The sequence below is a fragment of the Salarias fasciatus genome, chromosome 10 (assembly GCF_902148845.1).
Source record: "Salarias fasciatus chromosome 10, fSalaFa1.1, whole genome shotgun sequence".
NCBI lineage: Eukaryota > Metazoa > Chordata > Actinopteri > Blenniiformes > Blenniidae > Salarias > Salarias fasciatus.
Window position 1 is genome coordinate 15825716 of NC_043754.1, and position 18615 is coordinate 15844330.

The 18615-nt window shown below is 44.3% G+C and overlaps 1 protein-coding gene across 4 annotated transcripts in view; it reads left to right on the plus strand.

The window, feature by feature from the left end:
- jade2 (jade family PHD finger 2) overlaps positions 1 to 18615 on the plus strand; it is a 174379-nt gene that overhangs the window by 96878 nt on the left and 58886 nt on the right. For 3 of the 4 annotated variants that reach the window (XR_003932254.1, XM_030100613.1, XM_030100615.1), the window contains exons 8-10: positions 1338 to 1454; positions 6555 to 7034; positions 7805 to 7969. Coding sequence is in view for 3 of the 4 variants with exons in the window: in XM_030100613.1 (XP_029956473.1) it covers positions 1338 to 1454; positions 6555 to 7034; positions 7805 to 7969 (762 nt within the window). In the remaining variant the exon portion in view is untranslated. Of the gene's footprint in view, positions 1 to 1337; positions 1455 to 6554; positions 7035 to 7798; positions 7970 to 18615 lie in introns of all 4 variants that reach the window. The other variant, XM_030100614.1, reaches the window with a different exon arrangement.

An 18615-nucleotide genomic window follows, 5' to 3' on the forward strand; every position in this document is an offset into this window, starting at 1 on the left:
ATGTTCAATGGGGGACACACACACACACACACACACACAGAGTGAGTGAATGACTTGGAATCCCAGTCCATGTCTGAGTGTGTAAATGTGCGTGCAAGGCTGTTTGTGCTTCACATGTGGAAATGATGGCTAAGAACAATCCAATCAATTAACTGCACCACTCAGAGCCTGGAAATCCGCTCGGCATTGATTGGTTCACACATCAACTGTATAAAAGAAGCGGACATTGACAGTCGCGGCTGTGGCATCATAGTCCGGATCCCACTTCCTATTGACATTTTCAATGGAGTGAAAATTGACCCTTACTCCGATTGAGTGTGTTACACAAAAGGCGTCAATGATGAAAGAAAGAGCAAGGGGCTGAGGGCCTGTTGTGCGGATGAACAGATGAGTGGAGACAAAAAAAAAAAAAAAAATCAGTTAGAAGGGCGAATGGGTGAAAAGAGGGAGGGGCGTGACCCTTGGAAGCCAGTTGACTGGTTGAAGGGCGAGGAGAAGAAGGCCGTGCCTCAGAGACGAGAGGATGGGAAATCGCAGGAGGTAGAAAAGGTTCTGGAGAGAAAAAGGCAGCGCGAGGAAGGAAGGAAGGAAGGAAGGGAAGAAGAAGAAATGGCACTTCGGTGATGAGAGCTCTCCACTCAGCTCTGCATGGGTAGCTGGCACAAGTCGATGACTTTTTTGGTTTGGTTTGGAGCAGGGAGGTCCAGGGCCAAAGCGGCTCTGAATGGACCGTTTGAAACTGGGCTGCACGGTGTGGTTTTTTCCAAGAAGCACATGTCCTCATGTCCCTGATCTGGCTCCAAGGACACTTCTGAAAAAAAGTGTTGTCTTGGCATCTTTCCGAAATTGAAATAATTAAAAAAAAGGGGAAGCAAATTTGTTCATTTAAGAAGCTAAAGCATCAGAATATTTCACTTTTTTCTGATGCATAACCAATTTTTTGCTGAAAGAATATCGGTGGGAATACTTTGGGGAAAAAAAAGCTCTTTATCTTCACAGGAGGAAACAGACTGTGTGCTGACAAGGGTTGGTTTTATAAGGTCAAATCAAGACTTATTGTGAGTGTATTCATTATGGAAACTGCTGAAATAACATAAAATCGTTCACCTGGTGATGCAAATATGCACAAAACCCCACACAAAGAGTGAAAATTGCTTCTATATTTCAAACAGCAACACTTTATGGTCAGCCATCGCCTGAGAATCCAATAAATTGTCAGATTTTGTCAAAAATAAAACACAATAAAGTCAGACTTACTCTAATGAGCGGACTGGTAAATCTAGACAAATCTCCGGTGTTGTCTTTGATGACTCCAGCCTGCTGCGTGTCTCCCACAGGTGAGTATAGGCTGTCCAGAGAAGATGGAGCCCATTACCAAGGTGTCCCACATCCCCGCCAGCCGCTGGGCTCTGTCCTGCAGTCTGTGTCGAGAACACACTGGAACCTGCATCCAGGTAGCGTCAGCGCCTCCTCATCCTCATATGCATTCGCCTGTCACTCACGTATTGTCATGACATCTACATTTCTAACTATACTGAAAAGCCGTTGATACGAAAGTGGTGAATCTCATGTGGAATTAGACCTGCAGTGCGCACACACACACACACGTGCGCGCGAGCATGTGTGCTGGATTGTTTGCACAGTAGCGAGGGTGTTTGCTGTGACACTATTGATGCTGTAGATTAACCGCGAGGCCTTAAGCCCGGATCGCCCACAGGGAGGGAGTCTCGCTCTCCCGCTCCCTGAGCTGGAGGCCGGGCGGCTGCGCACACACACACTCGGCGATGAGCTGCCGCCTCGCAGGGAAGGTAGGGATGCTCAGCGGCGCAGCAGCGTGAGCAGCAGGGGGTCTGTGAAGGCCTCATTGTGGGGAAAAGTGTGAAATAACTAATCACTTTTATGTTTTGTTTTGGTTTTTTTAATTTATGTCACAGGCGAGAAGAAAAGTAGGTGTTGTCAGTCTTGATTCTCAAACTGTGGTTTGCTGGCACTTTAAATGAAACGCTAAGCAGCTCACTCAACCATTGTGAATTAAATCTAAGACGGGCTATCTCCAGCCGCTCCATGTAGTGTGTTACCAAATGCCACTTTTTTTGTACGCAAACAGCTCAAACCATCACATTTTTTTAAATACTTCAATTGCAAAAGACACCTGATTATATTATGTGTTTTCTCTCCGAGCCAGTGGGCGCTCTGAACCAAATATTTGTATTTAATGAACCCTTTGTTTTAATTGTCCGGTCCTCAAAGTGTTATGAAACTCCCTAATTAGTACTTTGCTGCAGGAAAGTGCACGGGGAAGGTCAACCAATCAAACCTGTCCTGTATTTGTTAAAGCTCGCGGCGAGCCGGCCTGCGAGCAGCAGCCCGCGGTAATGGAGTGAAACACTCAGCGCTAATTAGGGAGGCACTTCTGCTTCGTGGTTAGTTTGTATTTCCTGCGGATTTTTGAAGGACGCGGCAGTCTTGAAGTGTGAAATACATTTCAAATGTTTTATAAGATTTCGAGATATCCTCATGAATTGAGCCCGGTGTAATGGCCTTCTTCTTTTAAACCAGCGATTATTGAAACAAAATACTTCCTACTTCGGAGAAAATATGTTTCTAGATGAGGAATACAATGTGAATGAGCCGCAGATGTAAATGCTTCCTTATTTGTGGAAAATCCAAAGTTTTGAGCACTTATAAATGAATTATCATATCCAGAAGCATCAGAATTTAGCTGGAAATTGTGGGTGGGCATGATGGATTTTCAATGTTTGGACTAGGTTCCTCATTCTGGAATGAAATCTAAAACTTTGAGCGATGATTGTAAAAAAATAGTAATTTCTGGAATTGTTTTAGTTGGCAGAAGCAGCTGTGTCTGAACGTTTCAGACGAAATATCCCTGGCCGTCCAGGAAATACGAATTCCTCTTCTGAATACTCTGAAGAGCAAACCTTAGAGGGGAAAGTGTTTTGAAATCAAACTCGGATTACTCCCACGCTGCTCTGTGAGTCAAGCAAGCTTTTAAAAGTTAACAGTGATTCGTGTTTGGATAGCTGCCACAAAGTCTCTAACAATGAGAGCGTTCCAATTAAATTAACCAAAAAATACACACCGAACATGAAAAGTGGGAAAGAGACACCGCAGACAACATGTGAAGCAGGTTAGATCCGTTCGGTGACAGAAGAATAAAAAGAAACTCAACTGAATGAAATACTGAACACTGGTTTTATTGATTTTCTTGAATTTGTTATGAATGCTAGGAAAATCCAAACAGCTGGCTTCGCAAACTCTGACTTTAAAATTTCTTCACACTATGAAGTCCAAGGAAATTACACACTATTGACCTTCATATTTGATTCTCTGCAGTCAGAAATTGAGCCTAAATAAGGCATAATGTAGGTATTCCAGGTGTGTGTTTTTCCTCTGCTTTCACCACACAAAAGGTTGAAGATTACCGCAGTCGAACAAACGCGCTGTTGTCCGCAGACAAACAGCGGTAGAGCGAGCCAGCGCGGGCGCTGATGAAACATTATTAACCAAGTCCTGCCAGAACGGAGCAGGTGCGGCGGAAAAGGCCAGATGAGTATTTGTTTGTTTATTTGTTTTCCGCGATGACTTGGCCGGCACCAAACAACACATCTCGCCGGCTCCACGCTGTGTTCAACCTTTTGCCTTCTGACACCGCATAAGTGCGAGCAGAAGCAGCGGCGGCGGCGGCGGCGGCGGCAGCGGGCGCAGCCTGACATTTCGTAGGCCGTAAAGACGGGCCGGCGGAGGAAACCTTTGACTGGAACTCCGCTTTTTAACAAGGTGATGCATCTATAGCGGCGACCTCCGCCGGCCCAGATAGACGGTTATTGAACCACGCCTTCAGCCCCCGCGGTGACCTTGTTTACTCAGTGACTCAATGGATGGTAACTGAGCTTTACATGGGTTGAGACAGGTCATCAAGTTTCACCTTTTAAACAACAAATGGCAAATAACTCAAGGAAATACACACTTGTTTTTCCAACGCGTCATGGCGGAGGCTCTCAGGAGGGATGCTTCAGCCGACCTCCCAGGACTCCAGACAACAACAACAGAAACCACCCAAATAACAAGTTCCTCCCTTCCAGCTGCGGAGACGGGTTTTATTATTTGTGCCAGCGTTTCAGAAATATCTGCCCCCGCTGCACTATAACGCGGGTGAAAACAGGTTTGTTTGCACTGCTCAAAACCCTGAAAAATTATGTTAAAATATTCAACAGCAACTGTTTATATATTGACAATTTTGTGACAAATTGCGCCAACAGAGGTTGGCAGTGTGTATCAGCGCTCGCACTGGCAAATAACGTGCACAGTAGGTCACCCATTAGTCTGTTTGCGGTTTCGAGTGGATTCGTATGCTTGTTCACAAATCATGTAAGTTGTAATTTTGGCGTGACATCGCTGTCGGCGCTTTTACACGTGAATAGGCTTTGATATCAGGTCAGAAAGAGGAAATGAGGGCGGATGAATGAAAAAATTAAGCAAAATAACACAAGAAGAGTCGCCTGTGACTTTTAGGGTACACCTTGACTCAGATACCAAGTTTCTGTCAATGACAAACATGATTCATAGATTATACCCATAAGAAAGTGATGCTTTAGATGTGTGGGCTTTTGTCTGATCGTCAGTGTGTCAGTCCCATCATGCTTTGCTCTGGCACGTTGGCCATTCGTAGCATGTGCGCGTAGTGCCACATCACATTCGACGCAATGTGTTGTTTACATTGTGATTTCAGTCAGATATTTCTGATCTAATTTGATAAAAATGATTAATAGTTTTTTATATGAATGGAGCAACGACGCATGAAAAATGTGTTTTTTTTCTCAACTGTATTTCGGAGGTACTAAGTCATTGAACATAACAGGCAAGAGAAGCAGGTCTGACCGCAGAAGGAAGTTGATGATTGAATGTGGTGTGTGTGTGTGTGTATGTGTGTGTGACAGGGAGTGTTTCTTGTTTCAGGGCTGTTGCGCCTTTATTACACTCTGCCATCTGTGTGAATGGTGAAGAGGCAGAGTGGTAGATCAATTTGTTCCACCTCCGTTGCGCCTTCGTCCAGCTTCAGATGCAATACCAGACACACACACACACACACACACACACACACACACACACACACACACACACACACACACACAGCAGATGTGAGATGGTGTCTTTGCAACAGGATAGGTGACACATCAGGAGTGACACACACACACACTAATGAGTTCCATGTCGCACCTCTGGTACGACGCCAGTGGCTGTTAACAGTCACACAGCAGGCAGCGCGAGCTTGGATTAAGGAAAAAATAAATAGTGTTCTTGAAAAGACTGCATATTTTACTTATGCTGCTTATTTCTACAAATGATCTTATATTAAATCAGCTTTATCATGAATGCCATCTGACCGTATGCATTAATAAAGATATTATCAGCGTAATTCACATCAGCTGTAGAGATAATAACTATGTGTGTACTGGTGCTTAGAAGAAAAAAGAAAATAGTCTGACGAAAAAATTCTGCTCCGACTATCCTTCTTGAAATTGAAGCAATTTGGAGAGTTTTTTTTTTTTTTTTTCTTTCTGATAATTGAAATCACATTGGGAAATATTTGGAGGCTCGGTAGCAGTCAGGACTGTTTGTCAGGTCAGACGTTGTTCCAATTAAAACTTTTGAAAGCTTTTTTGAAAGTTTTCGCGAAGCAAGAAAAGATGAGGGTTGGATAAGCTTAACTGAGCACTTTAATTATTTTTCCACTTAAATTAGAAAGATAAGCGAAAGAAGAACAGCGAGAGGGAAGGAGATTGTCTCTGGAAATGTGAGACTGGGGTTGTTTTCCAGATGGTTCTTGTTTGTGGGATCAGTCGGGTTTTTGTCACTGTGCTCCGACACAACCAAGCACATGGTGTCACCAAACATTGATACACACACACACACAACAGACACACACACACTTTGTCTAACCGTAACCATAATTACTACTTGGCCAAACCCTAACCTAACCTAACCTCACAACTTATATCACCTCATATTGTTATTATTTTCCCGATGGAGTGTTTTCTCTCTCTCCGCAAGGACAGCACGTTCCCGTAATCTGACTGCGTAAACTAATTAAAGTTTCCACAGCACACGCGCTCACACACACATACACACTCATACTCATCGCACAAGGGCTCACACACTAACAGAATCACACCACGCCTGGAGGGACTCAGTGGGAGGTCACCTCTTAGTGTGACCTGTAATGGATAGCACTGAGAAAGACAGGAAGATACACACACAGACACACACACACACACACACACACACACACATCCTAAGTTACTGAAACGTCAGTAGAATTTGGGGTAGCTGGGATTTTGTGACTCGGCTTGTCTTTCTGCGTTGCTGCACATGAGTTGGAGCCTTGATAACAAAATAAATGGAGCGATAATGACACTTTGAAACAGTTGTGATGAAGTGTCTGTGATATCGAAGGTGTTTATGTGTGTGTGTGTGTGTGTGTGTGTGTGTGTGCAGCAGCCGTTGACTGTCTGTCCTCTGTCCTGTCCTCGCAGTGCTCCATGCCCTCCTGTATTGTGGCCTTCCATGTGACATGCGCCTTCGACCACGGCCTGGATATGAAGACCATCCTGGCCGAAAACGACGAGGTCCGCTTCAAGTCCTTCTGCCTGGAGCACAGCAGCGGCGGCGGTACGGCGGCCAGCAGCGTCTCCAGCTCCACCAGCGTGAGCAGCAGCAACCACGCCGTCACCTCCACCACCAACGGAGCGCACGGCGCCGCGAGACCCGGCTGGGCCGCCGGCTGCGAGCTCCGACCGGAGCAGCAGCAGCAGCCGAACAGCAGCACCGACGCGGAGCCGCGCTCGCTGTCCCACCTGGTCCCCGTGTCGGCGTCGGAGCGGGCCGAGCGGGACCAGCTGGAGAGAGAGAAAGTGAGCCAGAGGAAGCAGAAGCTCCAGGAGCTGGAGGACGAGTTTTACCAGCTGGTGGACCCCAGGGAGGTTGCCGAGAACTTGGGTCTGCCCGTCTCCCAGGTACGAGAAGCAGTCTCTTTTACAGGTGAATCCCTGAAACAGTCCACTTCCTCCAGGCAGTGACGCAGGTATGAAGCAAGTGATTACAAAGCGCTCAGACCAGGTCAGAGGATGAAACGGCTCTCTGGTGGGAGAGGTCAGGAAAGCAACACTAGTTCTTTTTAACAAGCAGCCAGTATGCAAATCACCTAAATGCTCAGTATGACGGCGACGAGCAGCAGAGCATCTCAGAACACGCCATCTGTTGAACCATGAAGAAGACAGAAAGTTTCGTTTCAGTCTAAAGATCAAGAAGCTGAATGCTTCTCTTTGTGACTAACAGGGGAAACATTAAAACTTGTTGATTTTTTGGTTTTTTTTTTTGTTTTAGCAGAAGATCAGTTCTTCATAGTCAACTGTATGATGAGCTGTATATATTTGTTTAGAGCATGTTATGAATTTATGAATAACTGGTCTTTGCACGGATGTTCTGTATAATCTCAGCTTTTTTTTTTTTAGAGATAGTAAGTAAAGTTGGTATTGTTTATGTTTTAATGTAAGAGAACTTTTCGATTCTGGAAGCTCAGCGACCTGTGTGCTCTTTAATGTTCAGCATTATAATGGAGCCAGATCTCCAAACTCACATTTCAGAGAAAAGAGGCATAAAAATTTAAAGATCCTCTGGCAAAAATGTATTTTTTTCAGCATTCGATTTTATTTCGGTTACATGAAAATCCCCTTCATCTTCTGTTTTGTGTAAGTTGATGTATTTTTCTTGCACGTGTTCCCAGGTGGACTTCTTGTATCAGTTCTGGAAACTCAAGAGAAAGGCCAACTTTAATCGACCTCTGGTGACCTTAAAGCGAGACGAAGTGGACAATCTGGCCCAGCAGGAGCAGGACGTCCTCTACAGACGACTCAAGCTCTTCACACACCTCCGACAAGACCTGGAACGGGTGAGGAGAGAGCGTCTCATGTGTTTGGTCTTAAAGACAGACGTGTTTCTTTGCGTTGTGCGTAATCAGAGATATTTTTGTGTACGCGTGTGTGTGCTTGTTCCTGTGTGTATGTCAGCTCAGTGCTCAATCCAGCCAGTATTTGCTGATATAGTTTGAGAGGTAATTTACATTTTTCAGAATGTTAATTAAAAAGATCATTGACAGTATCATATTAAGTTGATTTTTGCTCCCATGAATATTAATGCTGAATGAATGAGCAGCTCAAAGGATGAAGGCATAATAAAATGCTTCAATGATGAAATGAGTGACTGACTGATGGCCCGGTGTGGAAAGAGTCTATAAAAATCCACCCAAAGCATTGAATTCATTAGATGTTTCCCAGATTTTAGTTTACAGTGATTCACTAGTTACTTTATGTAAAACTGAGGTGGCACAGACATCGAGGAATTCTCCCCGGGAGGCTTTCAGGAATGTCTGTTGCTCTCGTGATTCTCATTCTGGGACAAACATGGTGGGAAAAACACAGTCTCAGGTGACCCAGAGTACAGAAATAGAACGCGAATGTCCTCTGGGATGTGCAGATTTACCTCCATTGTAGAGCAGAAGCGGAATAGTAGAGTAGTGTGGGAGGTGCGTGAGTGCCAGCCGACCTTTTATTTTCCTGCTTATCAACACTGTGCTGTCCTGCAAAGAAACCGGTTTATTTATGATGCATCGAGTCTTATATTTGGGAACTGTTTGTGCTTCCTTGAGGGCTTTGCCGCAAAGAGACTCTATTGTTTCTTCTGCATTACTGAGATACTTGGGGAGAAGTGTTTGTCTGATCGACACCAAAGTGGAGCTTTATTATTGAGTTTCTACAGATACCAGTGGCGAAATGATGAAATAAGGCAGATTGATCAGGTTTTAAGGTGCTGATCTCCAGAAAATGTGAAAATAGTCAGCAATTACTTGGCAGAACAGACTCTGGTTGAAACAAAAGTTGAGAAATCAAGACAATAATGTAAACTTTGATGAAGAGACAACGCGAGGCGTCCCCCAAATGGAAGTGCCGGCAGTGAGGAGGAGTTGAACTAAGTTAAAACGTTCATGCGGGGCTGTGATCAGTGAGATTTTGATTGCCATTATGTGATGAAGCTCACTGCCAGTACTTCCCTGCAGAGTAGAGGCTTATTTGTGGTCGGGCTCGATTGTGAAGCGTTCCCCCACTGTCTTTGGCATCGCAGCTCACACTTGGCAGATGAATGCTAACCACGATGCGTATTTCCTTGCTTGGTTTCCTGGATTGGCTGTGCCCATGCTCATAACCTTGCTCCAGGCTAATGTTCTTTGTGCTCTCGGAGTTGATTGACATTCATCACTGTGGCGCTCGCAAAACTCTAAAGAACCTGAATTACAGCAGACAGCTCATAGAAGAGCAGCTTCTGCAAATGGGTTGCCAAGAACAGGAAGCTAGACTGCTGGGATTTGTTTATTTTTTTACATTAGAGTAACTATTCCATATCATAATCGTCATCTGAAGAACCAGAGTCCCGTGGTTTGGAATAATTTTCTGATAATAAAGTTGCCGTTAATAATCCGTATATCATGTATTTTCTTTCAGCGGACTGTAAGATAAACCAAATAGTTTGTTTTCCCCTCGATTTCCCAGCGTTGCTGCAGCATGTGATTTGGTAGAGCGTATTTGGCTTTCCGTGGCTTGGTTCAGCCTGGTTGATTTAATTTAGCTCACAGTGGGGCGACCTTTTGGCAATTAGGTGACTGCGTATCAAAGGAATGACCCACCACTCTGCACCAAACTAAAAGAACAAAATACAAACACAGGAAATAATTGGAGCACATTCCTTAATTGCTCCTTGGTTTTTTTTTTTTTCTTTTTTTTTTTTCCATTTAGCCTCAGCCCTTAAGACCAAATGAGTGGATTTAAGTTTATTTCTGATTAGACCAGCGGATCAGTGCGCTTTGTCCAGTGTCCCACAGAGTTAATTTGGCTTTCAGATAACAATTCCTCACCTCTTAACTTGAAATAATGGAGCGAAAACCCATTTCAAGCAAAGCAGGCTGGGGCCTCTGAACAATGGTTGGAATGGTTAAAGGAAAACGTTTTATTTATTTATTTATTTATTTTTCAATCATAATTAGGTCACCTTATCTGGGAAGAGGAAAATAAGACTGAGCCCACATCAATTTATGAGACTGTAGTTGGAGAAATTACTCTAAATATATGTTGTTGTTTTTTCAGTGATTGGATCATAACTGCTCTGAGCTGTGTGTTTTCTATAGACTGGTGTAACTGTAACCATACGGCGGTGGTCTCCGGCGGTCAGGCTGTATTGATCGCTGCAGGCCTCGCTAACCTCCACACCAGCCGGTGTGTCCGTGGACTCTGTAGCTCTGCTCCCAGCAGACCTCCCATTATTGATGTGTGTGCAGTAGAACCAGACCACTTCAAGTCTTTAAAGGCATTTCTGTTTATTCAGTCAGTGAAAAAAAAAATGAAAAAAAAGGTACAACGGTCAGATGAAAATAGCCTCTACTCATTATTCACTGCATATGAAACAGTGGAAACTTTTAATCAATCTGGCTCTTTTATAAAGTTGCACTATTTCCATATTGTATAGTTTTATTAATATGTTTAATGTCATATTTATTCAAGTCATACAGACACTGTGGTTCACAGGAGACTCTTGAACTACAGCTTCTGAATTTAATTTGTTTACCTCGTTTCTGGATTTTAGTGCTTTGAATCATGTTGCTATTGTTTGGTTTATCCACTCAATCTCTTTAACCTATTATATCCAGATTAGGGTATTGGGTGTCTGGAGCCTAATCTAGTTAATACTGGGCAATAAAAGCATTCTAAGCCCTGTGCAGAAACCCCGTTAGCCCAGAGAGGAATAGTGCAGAAATCCCAAAATAGCTTTTTAGCTACAATTACGGATCAAACTGTGGTGGAAAAAAAAAAATGGTGACCCGCACTGTGAAGCAGGTTTAACTGAAGCCGCTGAAGCACCGACTGCCCCAAATCGAGCGGCGTTCCTCTTTAACATCGCTCAAAGGTCTGACGGACAAAAGAGGATTGATTATGTTAGCTGCTGGCAGGTCACCCATGAGGAGCATTGATCTCCGATCCTTCTGGTATTGGCCGAGCGGGAGCTGACAGCTCTTTGCTACTGATGCCGGTGGCTGTCGATGTACAAGCTCTCTTACACTCCATCTGTCTTCCTCACTTTGCTTCGTCCTGCACTCCCCCGTCTTCACACTCTCTTTTAACTCTTGATCTTGATCTCGCTCTCTCTCACACACACACACACCTGTAAGAATCACCTCCATGATTCATTGCTTCCCCATATTTTGAATTCACATTCCCATACAGTGTTTGGGCTCCGTTTAGCGTTTAGCACAGTGAATGAATGTTATGGCTTTTTTTTTTTTTTTGCTTCCCCTCCAGGTTCAAGTATGCCGTCTTTTTTATGACGGCGGTGTGTGTGTGTGTGTGTGTGTCCAGGCAAGTGTGCGCAAGAGAGTATTCCAATCATCTCCGATTTGCTGGCAAATTGAAAAATCCCCTGTATCCTTCAATCCCGTCATCCCCAGACCCCAACCCAATCAGCCCCCTCGACCAAACCCTCCAGCGCGCCGCTTTTGTGAATAAATGTGTGCGTGTGCGCGCGTGCGTGTGTTGGTGGTGGAAGATTCCGGGGGCTAATGTTGGGGTGGATTATCCCCCTCCTCTTCCTCTTTGATGTGCTGCCAATGGAACGAATTGCACCGTGCTGTCCCTAATGCTCTGGTGAGCTTTCTCCATTTCTCTGCTCCTCTCCTGAGCTCTGCCCAAACCCCCCCCACCCCACCCCACCCCCCCGACGCATCTCGCCCAAATCGCTCATCCAATCAGTGTGCAACATGTTGGAGCAATGTGTGCTCTGGTGATTGGACGGCGTAAATGAGCTGCTACATGTTGCTCGTGTTGAGTTGTTGTTTTTTTTTTTTTTTTTTTTTCCGCACTATTTTTCGGTCTGAAGAAAGGTGCGATGGAGGTGTGTGTGTGTGCAGCTACTGCCCTGTTATGGGGATCTGCTGGTGGCGGAGGCTGCCGGCGGTGAGAGTGTCTTCACAAACTGCTCCACTGAACAGAGAAGTCAATGTGCCGCACATTATTTCAGGTTGACGGTCCGGTTAAAGAAATCACGTCTTGATTTAAATATGTAGAGACGTGCACCAGAATATATATATATATCTCAGCTAATCATTTCTAAGTTGAGCTCACTCCAAAAGCCAGTTTAATGTGGGCTTCCTACCAACCGAAACCGCAAGATGAGCCATGATGTGGTTTTCGTGCCGTTGTTACCGCTGTTAGTTTCTGCTTTTTTGTTAACTTTAGCAGAAACCAGGCGAGCACTTTCACTCTGCGGCCTTTCTGAACGGTAAGATCAACCTGTGTCCAGCTTCGTCTTCAACCAGCACACGCCAGAGTGGTATTGATTTTTTCATTTAATTCTCAGCAAGAAAGTGAATGGCACAATTCCCAAAACATCAATACGACTCCTTTAATGCGACGGTGGCGGTTGGGTGTATCAGAAAGGTGACAACAAGCTCACAGAGGACGAGGAAGATAACGACCAGAAAAGTGGTTTGGAAGGTTTCAGCATTTGGATTCTTATTTTCACTTCTCTTGAGTGTCTTTTCACTCTCAAAGATCTCATCAAATGTGTCAACAATTCCATTGAATATACAAAAACTGTGTATGAGTGATGGTTCACATATTTACAGATTAATGCATTTAAATTCACTGATCTGAGGAATCAGAGAGGAGTGGTTGGACATTTATAAGTAGTAGCTGGAGAAGTTAGCAGGAGCTGAGGGGAAAGAAAGTTGGACTGAAACAGGGGAAGGGAAGTAAATGCAGGGTGGAGGCTCAGCCTTCTGGAGGCACAGAGGAGCAGGACTGGATTTGAAGGGCTTGAGGACTGGGGGGAGAGGTGTCTGAGCCCCTGATGGCGGCGGAAGAATGAGGAGTTAGAGCGGCTCAGTCAGGGACATGAATCGGCAGAGCCGGGGGCTGACGGAGGGAAAGCAGGTGTGAAAGAAAACCTTTTCCTCTCCCGTTTCCTCACATTTCTTACCGAAAGAGTCAAACAATTGCAGTTTGTCTTCTCCCACCCGCCGGTGCATTAGTAACACGGCCAGGGCTGGCAGAGCGTCCGATGGCACAGTGCCGCCCTGTGTCCTGCCCTCTGCTCTCCCTCGCTCTCTCACGGTAAATACTTGGCAGCGCGCTCGGCCCAGCAGGTCAGCGGTCCCACACCCAGGAGGCCCTCGGAGCGGAACAGAACAGCACACTTATAAAACAGTCCACTTACGGAAAAGGAGAGCAAGGGGGGGGGGGAAAGTTTTGATTATGAGTAGCTGACATATGTTTTATATAACTCCCGAGTGCTCACAAGGAGGGAGTGTTGTTGGAGATCATGAGCAGAAAAATGGCATTTGATGAGAAGAAATGGTCTTCAGACCGAGAAAGGAGGGTTTTTTTGTACGAGTCAATCTCCTGCGGAGGGCAGCAGCAGCAGCAGCACCTCGTGCCTCGAGCGGCTGGTAGCAGCAGGTATCTGTCAGCTGAACTGTGTCGGTACACTCTGTGCTCAGGCGAGAGGGAGGATAGCCCATCAGCGAGTTTTCCTTGGCCACAGGTCACAGTTTCGCTGTTTGTTTTCTTTCCACTAACCCCCCTCAGCGCTCCATTCTGTTTGAAAAGAGCACAGTGGAAATAGGAAAGCACAATAAAGAATGAGAGGAAAATATGTCTGCACAATCTTGTAACCAGAGGCTTGCTGGTCTGGATCTGGGGCTCTGCGAGTTAAAATATGGACAGGGAAAGGTTAAGGAGAAAGAATTTCCACATTAAAACAAGCTAATGACAAAAAGGTCTCCTGGCAAATGAGGCCTGCTTGTGTCTTAATTATCTCAAACAGCCAGCGCCCATGGATTTATGACCGCTTTGTAGCCTGGGTTGACACTCTGGCACAATTTATTAATGCCAATATCCACACAACCCACACATATTTTACTTTCTCTTCCTTTTAGATCTGCTCTGGTTTGGACAGAGACTTGAGGTGTTAAAAATAAAAGCTTTTTGACTTTTATTCTGACACAACATATGTCTAAGAGCACCTTTATTTCAAGCCATTTTTTTTTATTTCCTATGTCTTTGACTCCTCTTACAAATCCTCTGGGTCATTGGCAGAATGTATAGTCACTTGTTACACAACCCCATGACAGTGAAAGTGGTGGTCTAATAATGTCGATTTACTGCAATCAAGAATGATCGGGAATGGGAAGTGGCAGAATTCCAACTTCTTGGGAGGGAAAATATTGTCAAACTAGGAAATTCCCTCTTCAAAAGTTGGAAGCTTTCAGAAACAATTTGATGTCAGTTTGACTGGTAGCATCTGTGCATCAACATAGGATGAAGTGGCGATTGCATAACGGTGTATTTGAGACCCAGGATATAGCCAGAGGTATTTCACTGCACTGTATGCCAACTATAAGAATGTTTTTACTCCGAATGAATAGAAATGAGTTTGAAAGATCATCTTGTATTGTCTGTTGACGCCAATTTGATGCTTGATGATGACAATATTGCTTTCCTGTAGAGGCTTTATGTTGTGTTGATTCGAATGGTTTTAATGTGAACGATGGACACATCAGATAGTTGTGTTTGTGTGTATTGTTTCTGACTTTTATTTCTACCTGCAGCTTTTCCTCAAGGGCATGAGAATTTGTTGAAAATAGTGCCAATTTCTGCTTATCTAGGTTTCTTGCTTGCACCTGGTGGATGGAGACAGAAGCACTGACGCCCTTAGTGTTTGCGACCCGCCCGGCCGCTCGTCTGACAGAAGCCACCTCTCGTGTTACATAATGCCGGGCAGGGTCAGGGAGAGGACAGAGCTATGGAGGAAAACACATATACACTCTCAGGCCTCTTCTTACTTGCCTGTCAAGCCACTTTTTTCCCCTCACTGGCGCGCTCACTCGTGTGCATACCTCAACATCAATATCACACTTTTTCTCGGATGCGGCGGCTCGTCCGACGCCGACATGCATACGGACAGAGACGCGCACGTGTGTCGCTTCCGCGCTCTCGCTTCAGGCGCAGGCTTCCACACACATAGCTGAAGGGGGACGGGGGGGGTGGAGGAGGAGGGTGGAGGGCGTTGGAGCTGCAGGCCAGACGGGCCGAGTCATGCAGCAGACAGACCCACCCTGTTGGATCAGCATCAGCCTGGCTCCCCACACACAGTCCCGCTCCAGACTTAATACTGGCTCACTACACACAATCCCTTCTTCTTAGGCTGCTGTCTGTTTCCAAGATGCTTCAAGTTACCCAGGGAGGTCCAAGACAGGGGCCTTTTTTTTTTTTTTTTTTTTTTGCTGTCCACCAGCAGCAGTCGCTGGTAAATCTCAGCATTCAGCAGGCACTGAAAGTATTTTACCAGCAAAGCGGGTCTCATTCTGAACATTAAGGGCAGACCAGGAAGCCAGACCTGGCTCCGAGCCGAAATGACAGGTAGAGTAACACAGACTCCTGAGGGACACTGTCTGCTCCCGCTGAGTTTTATGACCTTTCTGCTGCAGCAGTTTTTTTGGCTTTTGTTTCTGCTTGCTGATGGATTCTACAGAGTTTCTTCTTATACGTCAAAAAAAAAAGCTTTTGACGGATGTGTATAGTGTTGAGGAATGATCAAACACGGCACATCGCTGGTTTTGTCTGGCTCGAATCAAATGAAACAAGCTCCACACTGACAGTGTGATTTATTTAACATGTTTGATACTGGGAGCTTGACATGATGCTGTTTTTCAGATTGAAGTAAAATGCATCGGTTTTGTGTTCCAGACTCTTTGCTGCTTTTGAAACTCATGATTTGATTTAATATGTTCGTAGACTGACTTTATTATTGTGAAGAGAAAGTGTAATCTGCTACCAAGGTCAGAATGCACCCCGAAGATGCGTTACCTTGTTTAGTCTCCAGAAGATGGATTTATAGAGTGATTAAATCGAAACACCTTTCAGGTTGTTTTCTCAGGTGTCAGCTCCTCCACTGAGCAGAGTAATGCCTGAGCAGAAAACTGTGTTTATATCCCTGTGCTCAAATGGCAAGTTTTTCCAAAGTCACCTCAAATTTTAGGTAGAATTCTTCTCCCTGTAAGGAGGATTAGTGGCATGAAGTCAGCTAATATGACAATATACTCAACGAGTTGACATAATATGACAGTAGGAGCATGCACGTGCTGTTTTGGGCTGAAAACTCAGATCTTAGAGACACATTTGAGCGAAAGGTGCTTATTTCAGAGGAGTTGCTGCACAATGAAAGCAGTTTCACTTAAAGTTAAAACAGAGTATTTCATCACTTTTTAAAAATAGACTGAGGAATGCTTTGAATCTGTGAGACTATTTTATCCATATTTGAAGATACCTATAAATCCTAAATGCATTTCGTAAACTTTTCAGTCAGAACAATCCTCTTAAGATATGTTTGCCAGTGATATGCAGCCAAATTACAGCAGCTATTCTAAAAATGCCAACATGTGTTTCATATAAAGACACTGAGACGTTAGTTGGTTTCAGCTTGTTCACAGAAACCTTCCTGCACCGCAGGAAATCGCCCAAAATAATTCCAGGGAAATTCTTGAACTCTGTTCTAATACAAGTAATAATGTTTAACATGGAATTATCTAAAAGAAAAAGAGGTTATTTTGTTTAATCTAATAAAGACACTGGGGACGGAGATCAACCTGGAGTTAGAAAAGGCTCAAACTAATATCCGAAAACTTCACATTGGTTCCCAAAGCGACTGTAAATGTGAAATGTGAAAGTGTCTCTCTCACCTCACTTTGATCTGCTCAGGAGTCTGGCTGCATCATCCGGTCTGAGCTGAAGGCGAGAGCAGGCTCCACACCTTCAGGTCGCCGCCAGCTCCATTCACTCCGCTGGAAAGTGCCTGTTGAGATCCGCTGCTGTTTAAAATGCTGCATGCTAAGCTCCACTGTGTAACACAGCCCCAAGGCTTCAAAGCTTACAGGGAGCTGCTCCTTTGGCACCAGCCTTTGATAACGCTCTGCCACAAGGTCACTGAGCTGCCTTCCAGGACACGAGGACACATCAAAAACATTTCTTTATGCCAACTACATGCATTTTCTGCTTACTTGCAGAAAACAAGATCTATAACTACACAGGGAAATATTTATATGTTAAGTCTCGACTCATGAAAAGTTTTCAATATCTTTATCTTCCTCTTAAACCAGCAAAGACATTAATTATCATTATATCATCACTGTAAATACATATTTCTGGCTCAACAAACAGATTATTTATCGAGTCTTAACGCCGTCATCTGTCGACTCTGACACAGTCTGTTGCTGGGCCTTTGCATATTTGAATAGAACTGCACCAAGTTTGGATAAACCGCCTCAAGCGGTGAGTATGATAATGCGAAATACCCCCGTTCCCCCGATGCTAATCGGCGTTTGGGGCTACGTTAACGTAACACCCCGGAATCTCTGACCGCACTGCTGGCGGTCGGGTCGCACCGAACGGATTTCAAACATAAGTGGGAGTACAGAATACATTATTCAACTGAAGTTTCTTCTGCAGTTGAACAGCACTGGGGTTGACTATTTGGTTTCAAGGGCAAGTTTTTACATCATTTGAATTGCACGGTTTGTGATGCCCGCCCTGTCTGCTCCCAGGCATTTACGTACTGCTGGAATATGCATTATGTAACAGTACAGGACTCTCAGGGAGCAACATGAAACTTTTTCCTCAACTCCTGGGAGATAAAGCATCTGCTGACTAACTCAGTCTACTTCTCGACTTATATTTTACGAGTGACGGCGATTTTTTTCCCCCGACGTTTTGGCAGTCTGCTCGCTGCAACACGGCGGCTGGTGTTTTCCAGGCATTAAGCGTCCGCGTATGCAAGCACGTCGTATTTATCACCACCCAGATCAGAGTGCTCGGAGAAGGACGGTTTATCATTCATGAAAACAACTTGCCAGGATAATCTACTGAGCAAAGATGAAGTTACCTCTGGAAGTGAGATGTTTGGAAAAACAATCCAGCTCTTCCCAGTATTCCTGTTATTTCTGATAACCAAGTGTGTTAAATAAGTTTGAAGTGCAGTTTATAAGCAGTAATTGACTATGCTCAAGCTTTTTATTTAAAGTTCAAGTAATATGCAACAAGGATGATTAGGAGCTATAAAATAAGCCTAGAAGTAAAACCTGTTTTTTTTTTTCTCTACAACTGAGGGAATGGATTTGGTTTTATTATTGCCATAATTAATGAAGCACATAATGTTAAGCACTGAGCTAAAAGTTGCAACTTGTATGAAAAACATAATGTGCAGTGAAAGTTGTGAAGTGAAAAAAAGTGAAAGCGAAAACTCCTTCAACTCTCCTTTATCAACTTATTCCTCATGTTTCTCTTCTTTCTAAACATAAAAGTGCATTTGGATGGCATTGATCATTTATTATGTCCTTCCACTTTTTTTTAATTTATTTTTGACTTTCTAACTAACGTCTTGTTTGATTTTCATCATTATTAGTCACCTAACTATTTCCTCCTGTCTCGCTTTTTCTCTCTT